This window comes from Rhinoderma darwinii, chromosome 3, assembly GCF_050947455.1.
Source record: "Rhinoderma darwinii isolate aRhiDar2 chromosome 3, aRhiDar2.hap1, whole genome shotgun sequence".
Lineage (NCBI taxonomy): Eukaryota > Metazoa > Chordata > Amphibia > Anura > Rhinodermatidae > Rhinoderma > Rhinoderma darwinii.
The window spans coordinates 81,145,706-81,158,448 of record NC_134689.1 but is presented as its reverse complement, the minus strand read 5'-3'; the positions used below and the strand labels follow the sequence as shown (position 1 = coordinate 81,158,448).

Below are 12,743 nucleotides of genomic sequence, written 5' to 3'. Positions count from 1 at the left end.
AGTATATAAGTCAATGGGCAGAATGTTCCAAATGAATGGTATTTTTCTGAAAACAAAAACAAAAAAACTTTGAACGCTATAGTACAATACACATTTACAACTAACGCCCATGTAGTCTGATCCTGCAGTTACACTTTGTTCCATTTGCATCTACTTTTTCCTAAAATGGAGACGCATCGATCTGCATTCACAAAAAATGGTAAAAAAATGTATATGACTATTTGCAAAGTTGCCTAATTTGTCATTTCAGATGCATTAGAGCAATACAAAACCTTTGCTTGGAAAAGTATAGCCTTTTTACTTAATGATTGACATAACCCATACCTCCCAACTTTCAAGTACAGCAGATTTTTTTCCCTGATAAGCCACGCCCCTAACCCCGCCAAATCCCCGTCCATACACACCCAGTTCAGTCAACACAGTATTATTTTCCCCACAGAATATTGCCCCCTTAGAGCGCCACTTCCCAGTATAACATCCCCATAGTGGCCTTCACACAGCATAATGCCCCATAGCTGACCCCCACACAGTATAATGCCCCAATAGTGCCTCCCACACACAGTATAATTCCCCATAGCTGCCCCCACACAGCTTAATACCCCATAGTGCCTCCCATACAGTATAATGCCCTCATAGCTGCCCCCACACAGTATAATCATCCTATTACACCTTACACACACTGTATAATGCTCCCATAGCTGCCCACACACAGTATAATCCTCCCATAGCACCTTACACACACAGTATAATGCTCCCATAGCTGCCTCACACACAGTATAAAGCCCCATAGCTGCCACCCACACAGTATAATACCCCATAGTGCCTCCACGCAGTATAATACCCCCATAGAGCCCCACACACAGTATAATGCCCCATAGTGCATCCCACACAGTATAATGCCCCCATAGCTGCCCTACACACAGTATAATGCCCTATAGCTGCCCACATACAGTATAAGGCCCCCAAAGCTTCCCCATACACTTAAGGCCCCAAAGCCGCCCCATACACTATAATTTCCCATAGCTTCCCCAATACAGTATAATGCCCCATAGCTGCCCCTATACAGTATAATGCCCCTATAGTGGTCTTCACACAGTATAATGCCCCCATAGCTGCCCCCACACAGTATAATCCTCCCATAGCACCTTACACACACAGTATAATGCTCCCATAGCTGCCTCACACACAGTATAATGCCCCCATAGATGCCACCCACACAGTAGAATGCCCGAATAACTGCCACCAAATGGTATAATACCCTATAGTGCCTCCCACACAGTATAATGCCCCCAAAGCTGCCCCCATACAGTATAATGCCCCATAGTGCCTCCCACATACAGTATAATGCCCACATAGCTGCCCCACACACAGTATAATGCCCCAATAGCTGCCCCCACACAGTATATGCCCCCATAGCTGCCCCCACACAGTATAATACCCCATAGTGCCCCCACACTGTATAATGCCCCATTGTGCCCCACACACAGTATAATGCCCCATAGTGCCTCTCACACAGTATAATGCCCCCATTGCTTTCCTACACACAGTATAATGCCCCATAGCTGCCCCATATAATATAATGCCCCATAGCTGCCCACATACAGTATAATGCCCCCAAAGCTACCCTCATACACTATAATTTCCCATAGCTGCCCCAATGCAGTATAATGCCCCATAGCTGCCCCTATACAGTATAATGCCCCCATAGTGGTCTTCACGCAGAATAATGCCCCCTTAGTAGGCCCATATATCCAGTATAATGCCCTCATAGTAGACAACCTAAAGCGAACCAAAAAGGGACATGACCCTTTAAGAAATAATGTACTATATAATATACAAAAATACAAAATCTTTATTAGATATGATACAACAGATGACATAACACGGAATATAAAAACGAATGAACCATATATGGGGATAAAGACAGTACGGTCAGATGTTAAAGACCATAAACATACAGAGTCAGCCAACCAAGGGTAACCAGGAAACACTCATGTAACCCACAGGGAAAGAAAGAATGGAACGTGCATATAAAATAACCATGCCCAAATATATAAAGAAGTGCTGCCTGTCTGCATATATAATATATAGGAATAAGCTAAGACAATCTTAACAGAGCACATAGGCAAGGTAGGACTGCAATAGTGGATCAAGAAAAAATAAATCATGCAGAGAAACAATGCCAGCACGTACCCTGAGACATAATGGAGAGCGGAACCGGCAACCCAGAACGGACGGATGAATGAACGCCTCGACGCGCATTTCGCCCTACAGACCGGCTTCGTCAGGAGGCTAGATTGCATAAAACTAGGGAGGTTTATATGAGAATAGGCTATGGTTAAACTCACCTGTGGCGGGGGCAAATCGGCGCTAGACACGCCCACCGAGTGATGCATACATCACGGGACGCGCCGAACGTCAGATGTATAGGCGCCGCATGATGACCTCAGCCGAGAGTCACCATGACAACGCCAGACGCTAAGCGGCACTCCCGGATGTGGGTCCCACAGCGCATGCGCAAGCCAGCGTCTGTGCACACACCGCAGTAAAGGAAACCAGAATGACAGAGACGATGTAAGTATAAAGATTACAAAAATTGGACTACTGGAAAGAATGACCTAGGGGGGTAGATATAAATAAAGAAATATTAACTTATTACATACACTTATTATATACAGCACGGACGATACTACAATGAAGGGACAAATATAAATAGAGACTATATTGATGCATAAATAGTGCTAAGTAATGATGTGAATAAAAAAGTGAAGGGAGAAATAGTAAAAATGAAAAAGTAACACTAAACAGAAAACGTGCAAAAAACTATGCCCTCATAGTGCCTAATAGAAAAATAAATACTCCCCTAACCCCCTTCCAATGATGAGTGGAGGAGCTTCTGCAGCAGATCTCCTCCGGTCTGTGCTGTGAGTGACAGCTCCCTGCTCCACCAGTGGACTCAATATACCTTATTGCTGAACTGTATGGGCTAATCGTTTTATGAACAGAGCCTTTTATTGTGTTAGGTTCACTTTGTCCTAAAGTCCTGTCTCATGGTCTGGACTGTAATGAGGTATTGTACTTAAACACATAAAAGCATCATACCCAATAACAGTATAAAATGCACACAAAAATAGCATTTGTTCTGATGCACAATACTGTTTCTAATATATAGTAGGAGAAGAACATCTTTTATCTGTAGAGGTCACTGGCTATGCAGTATTTCAAGATTGCTTTTTTCTCCAAGGCTGAAAAATTCTTCTTTAATGTGGACTTTCTGGCTTTATACAGTACAGAGTCTGAAGATTGTTAAGGGAGAACAGACTAGGGAGAAGCTCGAGTACAAACGTACATGCACCATGGCTGGCTCACATGAACACGCACCAGTAAACTACGTTTTCTAAATAACAGTTATCTTTTACTGGGAGTCTTTTGTTGTCACTATTCAGAGAAAATAAATTTGATCTTGTATGTTTTCTTAATCCAGTTTTAATAGGAAACAAGCTGGAGTAAAATGTGACGCACGCCTCTTGATAAATTTGTCGCATCTTCAGCTGTCCGTGCGATCCACGCCAGCCAGAATACTGGCGAAGAAAAGTTGTTAAATTTCCCACTATGTATATTGTCTGAAAAATTCACTATCCACCTGTTTATATAAATATTCCCTTTACTTGCAAAAGGGAAAAGGTGGCGTTGCTGATGGCTATCAATCTGACTCCCAGATTCTCAAGCCAGCTTGTTAGATGTGCTCCCATTGCATCATTCAGGCATGAAAAAAAGACATCTATTATTTAGTTTACATATGACATATTCAAATATGACAAACCTCATAAACACAGTATAATATGACATTTAAATTTTTTTACCCCTTAATGACCAGGCCTGTTTTTGTTTTTTCATCCTTGCATTTCAAGATCTAAAACGTCTCAATTTTTTTGTTAATGAAGTTTTGAGGTTTTTTTTTAGGTGGACAAGTTGTATTTTTTAAAGGCACCATTTTGGGTACATATAATTTATCGATAAGTGTTTATAATTTTTTTTTAGTGGAATTTGCACAATAAAAACAAGTTTTATGGAAAAAAATAATAATTTTTGTGTTGCTGCATTCCGAGAGCCATAACTTTCTTATTTTTCTGTTGGTGTAGCCATATGACTGCTTGGTTTATTTTACAAATGAGTTGGAGTTTTTATGGGTACTATTTTGGGGAACAAATAATTTATTGTCTAACTTTTATACAATTTTTTTGGAGGGGGGTGGAAAAAAAACCCTGCAAATCCGCCATCGTTATCTTTATTCTTTGGGTCATTACCATTGCGGCGGGACCTAATGTGTATTTTTTTGTTAGGTGTTCTTGTAAAAAACAATGAAATCATCTTTTGTTTTGTTGGTGGAGGCGTTTTAATTTATATTAAACGTTTATTAAATGTAATTTTAAATTATTTTGTTGTCCCACAAGGAGACTTGAAGCAGCGATCCTATGATCACTTGTATAACGCTTTGGAATATACAGATAACCCATAGGCACCCTGCGGTTGAGTCACAGGGCGCTGTTGGGCTGACAGAGGGAGTCCCCTTCCTCCGTCAAACACCTTTGATGTTGCAGTTGTTATTGACCGCAGCATCAAAGGGGTCAGACTGCCAGGATAGGAGTTATCTCAGAGCCTGGCGTTGGGGCAGGAGCCCAGCTGTGTATAACAGGCGTTCTCCTGGTGCTGATCTCTTGGGTACATTGGCAGTACCCACAAAAGCCCAGTGACAGATACAGTAAAGGAAATAAGTATTTGATCCCTTGCTGATTTTGTAAGTTTGCCCACTGTCAAAGACATGAACAGTCTAGAATTTTTAGGCTAGGTTAATTTTACAAGTGAGAGATAGATTATATTTAAAAAAAAGAAGAAAATCACATAGTCAAAATTATATATATTTATTTACATTGTGCACAGAGAAATAAGTATTTGATCCACTACCAACCATTAAGAGTTCAGCCTCCTCCAGACCAGTTACACGCTCCAAATCAATTTGGTGCCTGCATTAAAGACAGCTGTCTTAAATGGTCACCTGTATAAAAGACTCCTGTCCACAGACTCAATTAATCAGTCTGACTCTAACCTCTACAACATGGGCAAGACCAAAGAGCTTTCTAAGGATGTCAGGGACAAGATCATAGACCTGCACAAGGCTGGAATGGGCTACAAAACCATAAGTAAGATGCTGGGTGAGAAGGAAACAACTGTTGGTGCAATAGTAAGAAAATGGAAGACATACAAAATGACTGTCAATCGACATCGATCTGGGGCTCCATGCAAAATCTCACCTCGTGGGGTATCCTTGATCCTGAGGAAGGTGAGAGCTCAGCCGAAAACTACACGGGGGAAACTTGATAATGATCTCAAGGCAGCTGGGACCACAGTCACCAAGAAAACCATTGGTAACACATTATGCCGTAATGGATTCAAATCCTGCAGTGCCCGCAAGGTTCCCCTGCTCAAGAAGGCACATGTACAGGCCCGTCTGAAGTTTACAAATGAACATCTGGATGATTCTGAGAGTGATTTGGAGAAGGTGCTGTGGTCAGATGAGACTAAAATTGAGCTCTTTGGCATTAACTCAATTCGCCGTGTTTGGAGGAAGAGAAATGCTGCCTATGACCCAAAGAACACCGTCCCCACTGTCAAGCATGGAGGTGGAAACATTATGTTTTGGGGGTGTTTCTCTGCTAAGGGCACAGGACTACTTCACCGCATCAATGGGAGAATGGATGGAGCCATGTACCGTCAAATCCTGAGTGACAACTTCCTTCCCTCCACCAGGACATTAAAAATGGCTCGTGGCTGGGTCTTCCAGCACGACAATGACCCAAAACATACAGCCAAGGCAACAAAGGAGTGGCTCAAAAAGAAGCACATTAAGGTCATGGAGTGGCCTAGCCAGTCTCCAGACCTTAATCCCATTGAAAACTTATGGAGGGAGCTGAAGATCCGAGTTGCCAAGCAACAGCCTCGAAATTTTAATGATTTACAGATGATCTGCAAAGAGGAGTGGGCCAAAATTCCATCTAACATGTGTGCAAACCTCATCATCAACTACAAAAAACGTCTGACTGCTGTGCTTGCCAACAAGGGTTTTGCCACCAAGTATTAAGTCTTGTTTGCCAAAGGGATCAAATACTTATTTCTCTGTGCACAATGCAAATAAATATATATAATTTTGACAATGTGATTTTCTGTTTTTTTTTTTTTTAAATATAATCTATCTCTCACTGGTAAAATTAACCTAGCCTAAAAATTCTAGACTGTTCATGTCTTTGACAGTGGGCAAACTTAGAAAATCAGCAAGGGATCAAATACTTATTTCCTTCACTGTATATACTTCACAATGTGGGAACTAGAACCCGCTCATGACAGGTTTATCTGTCACTTGTTGTTAAGGTGTAAATATTCTTATTGCATCAATGTAATGGTTTGATAAGGTTGTTTTGTTTTGCCACTTGTACATATATTGTCTTTTTTTGAGATAGTCAATAACATAGTCTGTTATTTTAAGGTCACTGTACCCGTATACTATAGCACCAGCTAATAATTAAAGCAATAGGGGTCCTCCCCACTGTTATATTATACAAGTGTTGATGGCCATGAACACAGCTGTAGGTCCTATATAGTTAGATCAACATTATCTTGGACAAGCTTTAATGACCGATTGTGGCTCTTTATCAGATCTAACTATAATTAACATTCTAATGTACTTAATGGAGAAGAATTCCTAAGTGTAAGTGACACATTCTTCTGCTTATCTTCTGCATATTACACAACTGCTTAATCTTCAGTGGGTTTTACAGCCAACACTAAAAAAAATACACAATCTCACGTCTTGATTTTAACCTAAGGTTTAGAAGGAATGACTATTTCTGTAAAACAATGGTCTTGTTTATTCAGGGGTGGGCTTATTGGCTTGGGGGGGCACAAACATATCGGCCTGTAGTCCGTACAATACTATACTGTTAATTATAGGAATGTAAAATCAAGTGTAGATTTCTGCAGGATAGAAATGGCCTCTTTATTTAATAGCACTGGAAGAGGCCATCCGTCGGCAGTTCTTATATGCAGTATGTAATAATGATTTTGCCCAAGGGTACGTGCCTCATTCATATTCCGGGTTTTATTTCCAGCAGGATTAATTTCATCATCGCAGATATTTTATGTATTAAATTGTTAAAGCAGCAGTGCAGTTGTAGTCTTAGATATCATTTATTATGATGAACTCTGGATAATGCTTAGTGATCTGACTGCAGCTCAGCTACATTGTCTATGGAAATCTGAAATCCTGTCTCTTCAGAGGCTGAGTTCCACTATAACAGTAATGCTTAAATGTACTAGACAGCTCATCTTTTCACTGGGTTTATATAACTGTTCGCACTATTGGATCCGTAGGCACTCTATATGTTTTTTTCATGAAGCATCAATGTTCCTCTAGTAGCAATGCTTGTAAGCGAGAAAACTTCTGTAATAGGGCATGTGTTGAAGCATGCCACAATTTTTGTTTTCTCATGGATTTCTTATGTATCTGCGAGAAAACACCTCCATCTGTCTCCGTATAAAATTCCAGGTATAGTATGCGCCCATGACAGTTTACAGGCACTGTATTATATATCTATACAACACAGATCTGTAACATTCTAGGTGGAACTTGACGGACCTGTGTCTTCTTTCAACCCAAGTAACTATGTAACATGGCTATGTGCATGGGCCCTAAACCTCATACGCTGCTAAGTAAAAAGTCCTGAAAGCCTCATCAACAGCCACTAAAAAAGTAAGAGACCTCATTTAATTCAATTCTCCTAAAAAGAGAATATTTTGTCATATAACACTGATTGTAAGTGCATCATATACACGTGATATGACCCCATAGGTGAATATTAGCTCGATCACACTACAATCTATTACGTTTTCAAAGTGCAATAATCGAAGCATGTAAAAAACACCATCGAACCCTGTCCCAAGTGATATTATCCACCAAGTTCTTACATTGTAGTTACTTTTTCGGAACACTTTTTCATCCTTTACCACACATTCCTGGTAGCAAACAGCACATAAGAACCAATATGATAAAAAAAAATATAAACATTTACCCGCATATATTATGTGCTTTGAGAAGACTAATGGGAACTCTAGCGCTACATGTAAGCAGCCTATGTGTGGTGCTAACTTTGATAGTATCATGTGGTTACAGCAGACTTCTGAAAACCTTAGTCCTGTCGAGGCTGAAGCCAAGCACAATCGCTGCAAAATCTCATTCTGTTCCAAGCAATGTGCAGTCCTACTAAGCACATTTACATACCAAGCTAGGTCAATACGATCTTTTATTTCACTCTTTTTATGTGCCATATATATGACTCAGGCTTTCATTCCATTTTGCATTGCGAGCTGTGATGGACAGTAGCACAATGCATTTTGTAGTGGGAAATCTGGTATCTCAGATCCACACTGCATGTTGAAGACAGACTGTGCTAAATTAAATATTATAGCCTGTGCAGGGATTTACAAGAGGCGGAAGCCACAGCAATGTTGTAAACTGAGATTGTCTCTAACTGACCCTGCTTGATGTCAGTGGTGTAGAAATTATTCTCGGGAAGAGCATGTCAGTTTTATCCAATGACCGCAAGCAGATGACCACAAACTTCAAAAGACAATGAGATAGTCAACAAGATAGCCACCGCTTCATATTGATGTATCGGGCCGTGAAAACGGGTGATTATCAGATAGTATTGTCTGTAAGCTTTAGCAATAGCACAGTAGATCCCCTCTTCAAATGTTAGCTTCTACATGCTATCCCCTAGGGCACATATCTAAATGTCTAAGAATAAAGGAAACATAAGCAATTGATCTTCTTGTACTAATCTGTTTTGTTCTGCTGATCTCAGCTCTGTGAAAAGAGCCCTTTGAGCAAAAGCGGTTTCTTCCTTTTTATTTAATTCTATTTAGAAATGAAAGTGGAGAGAAAATCTATAAAAAGTAGATGCACTGAATATAGGTGTATTGTGTCAGCAGAATCGACACTGGTAAATGGGGAAGCCCAGCACAAAGTATACACCTGTGTTTCTCTACTTTATCTTCACAAAGGCAAGATTAGACCTACTGTGCCCTAAAGTCATTCTATGCATGTCATTTAGGCGAAAGGAAATGTCTGTTTTTTAAATTTAAAGTGAAATTTCACCTTTTTCAAAACTTTTCATGTATCATTGTGAAATGTCAACATATGATAATTTGTAATAAACATTTATTACCCTTTGGGTATGTTCACACGATGAGAGGCATTTACGTGTGAAAAGACAGACTGTTAACAGCTGCCTCGTTTCACACGTAAATGCTCCTCCTCGCATTTTGCGAGCTGTCTGAGACGCTCGTAAATCTTGAGCTGTGCTTCATTGAGTTCAATGAAGAACAGCTCAAATTACGTGGCAAAGAAGTGTCCTGCACTTCTTTGCCGAGGCAGTCCATTTACGCGTCGTCGTTTGACAGCTGTCAAACGACGACGCGTAAATGACAGGTTGTCTGTACAGTACGTCGGCAAACCCATTCAAATGAATGGGCAGATGTTTGCCGACGTATTGCAGCCCTATTTTCAGGCGTAAAATGAGACATAATACGCCTCGTTTACGTCTGAAAATAGGTCATGTGAACCCAGCCTTTAGGTGGTTCTGTCCACTTTTTTTTATAGCAGACACAGATTTTTTTTCAGCGTATTATAGTTTAAAAAGTTGCTTGTTGCATTGTGGAAGTGTCCAGAAACTGACGCTCCAGTGTCAGAACAAGCTCTCTGCGTTTCCATTCTGCAGAACTTTTACTAGTTTAGGTTGTGATCTCTGGATCTATCCAGTGGTCTTCATTTACTAAGTACTGTGAAGAGGTGGTAATTTGCCCAGTGCCCCTTCCATACCATCACCATTCTGCTGAATACAGCAGAAAAAGCTTGTGCTTATTCCAGACCATGAAAATGGTGGCTTTCGGAAGCGCAGCACACCAAGTAATGGTCTGCTTTACAAAAACATTTAAATTTGTAGCAAAATTATTTCTGAAATTAGCATATAATTACATCTTACAATGATGATTTAAAGGGAAGCTCTACTTTTTTCTCCAACTTTATATTTAAAAAAAGTATTTATCTGTTGAAAAGGAGAAAAAAATTACAAACATACATTCTCAAATTGTCCTTTTCTGTCACATTGTACAAAATGAAATTACGTTCTATCATAGTTATATCTGGATGAGAACCAAGAGGCTTGCCACTGGATCTCCTACCAAGGTTGCTACTCACATATTGCTGCATAACTAGGAAGATTTGACAACCTCTGTGGGAGTTTTAATAGTAGCCATATTGGTGGTCACCCAACCTCCATAATTTATACTTTGAGTGACACTGAGAAAGAATGAGCCATGTTTATTCTGAACATTTTTGAGTCCAACTAGAGCAGCAGAGATGTGAATGTAGACAGTAAATGAGTATGCATACTAAGAACTGAAATGTCTGCATAATTTTTGACAGGTCATGTTATACAATTGACATTGGTCTATTATTGGTTTATTAACATTCTACGAGGCTGTAAGCCATTTGTTCAATCCTTTAATTTGTGACATTCTTTTTTCCCTCAGATCAAGTAAGAAACAGCTACCAGTTATGTAGTAATGGCACACTAAGAGTGATGTATGCTAATGGAATGGGCATCAGTTTTCATAGTGAACCCCATATTCTTGCTGGCACTGTGACACCTACAATTGGAAGGCGCAATATTTCTTTACCCATGGAGAATGGACTGAACTCCATTGAATGGAGGTTACGGAAAGAACAGACGAAAGGCAAAGTGACTGTATTTGGAAGGAAGCTCAGAGTAAGTGTTATCTATGTTATCTTACCACTGTATAGTTAACGGAGAAACTCTATTTCTCTCCTAAAGAACATTGTGTATTGCTCTGTATATTAAAAGAATTTGGACAAATATATGACAGATGCTTATTGACCAGATACAATTGAAAAATGTTCAGTTATGTGCACAGAGCCTGGAGTATTTCATTTTTACATTTAGCATAAATCAGAAAAATGAATTGAATAAATACAGAAAGACAGGGACGCAATATATTCCAATAATGAGAAAACCAATATAAATGACAATGACATGGGGATATTAATATAGGATCACACGGTACTACCTTTGTAGGATGGAATGTACTGTAGCTTTCAAATCATTTTATGTTATTGAATTTTAGGATCTGCTTTATGGTCCCATAGCATATTAAAGGTAATTCATAGCAGTAGAACTAGACAATTTAGTCAATGTCAGATCCCAGAGCTTTTACGGCATAGGAGACTAGCCCTCCAGGTCGATTCTCTATATAATATGATTTGTTGATGTTCTGTAATTCTGATGTTTTTGTTCTACAGTCCTATAGATGCATGACCCAAATAAAGCAGACTCATTACACGGGAAAAAGTGAAATGTGGCTCCTAACTTCTCTGACATATTTTGCTCAAGTCTGGATCTATATTGTCTTTTATCTACAGTGCAGGAGTTTATTACATATAATCAGGCAACTGCCTCATGTACAGAACGAGCAAGAATATCATTGTATAGTGCCTTTGCAAAACAATTAAAGCGGTGCCTTCTAAAGACAACTCATATCCATATGCCCTTATATAGATGTATTAGAGGGAGTTCCCACATGCCCAGGCAGACACAAGCCACCATGTAATACTACTTTTTCCCTACAGTGGACGCTGCAGCTCCCATATAAAAGGAGTTGTCAACTTAATTATATTCCCACTGTTTATTGTTTTATATCTGGAAATGTATAATATGTTTTGCATTGGAAAAATTTCAGAAGTGCCATACTCTACCGTCCCATGCTAAAATAAAGCAATTTTACTTTAATTTAAAAAAAAAACAAAAAACAATAGAATTGAGTGAACTGGTGAGAAATTGGGTCTGTTTTTATAGAGACACATTTACTAATACTTCTATTTTAAGTTGTTCCCAAGTAAACGTTAAAATCCATTCTGTACTGTATTTCTGTTGAGGTCACATTTTTATCTGAATTTAAATTATTCATTATAGTTTCCAAAAAAGTAATACAATTTATCTGCCTGTGGCATGAAGAAAAAAGTGTACCTATTCCACATTGTGCAGAGCTCTTTGAAGGAGAAAAAGTAAGGAAGGAAAATAAAAGCTTGTTATAAAAGTAATCAAAATCTACTAATGTTGTAAAATATTTAGCATGTGCCCTTTTAAAAATATTTTCTTGCATTAACAGTTTAATAAATAGGGGGAGATGCAATTTATTGTTGTCAGAGAATGAATGTACAATAAAAAGGATCTTTATCCTTATTATATTCAGCACCTTTATTGCTCCTGGCAAGATACAAATAATCCACGGCTGCTAAGTTCGAACTGCTGATTTGCGTTTTTTTGGGTTTTTGTTATTGGCGGTTTAATGTGATTCTGCTCATGTACATAAAAAAAAAAATATGTATATATATTATCGAAGGACATAATAATTAGTTCATGCTCTTATTATAAGCTAAATGTTAAAAGAAGCATTGAAATATTTTGCTACAAGTAGAAGCATTCTAATAATAAGCTTTCATAGCTCTGGGGACTCAAATTATTCACGGTTGCCCTTCGTACTTCGTATGTAAAAGGTAATTTACAAGTTTCCATACATAGGGGAAAGTGGGTCATATTTTTTGCATTCTTGGG

General features: G+C 39.1%; 1 protein-coding gene across 11 annotated transcripts in view; it reads left to right on the top strand.

The window, feature by feature from the left end:
• Positions 1–12,743, top strand: part of TENM2 (teneurin transmembrane protein 2) — a 2,339,501-nt gene that overhangs the window by 2,305,072 nt on the left and 21,686 nt on the right. For all 11 annotated transcript variants that reach the window (XM_075856427.1, XM_075856426.1, XM_075856423.1 and 8 more), the window contains one exon: positions 10,645–10,880. In XM_075856427.1, the coding sequence (XP_075712542.1) occupies positions 10,645–10,880 (236 nt within the window). The remainder of the gene's footprint in view (positions 1–10,644; positions 10,881–12,743) is intronic.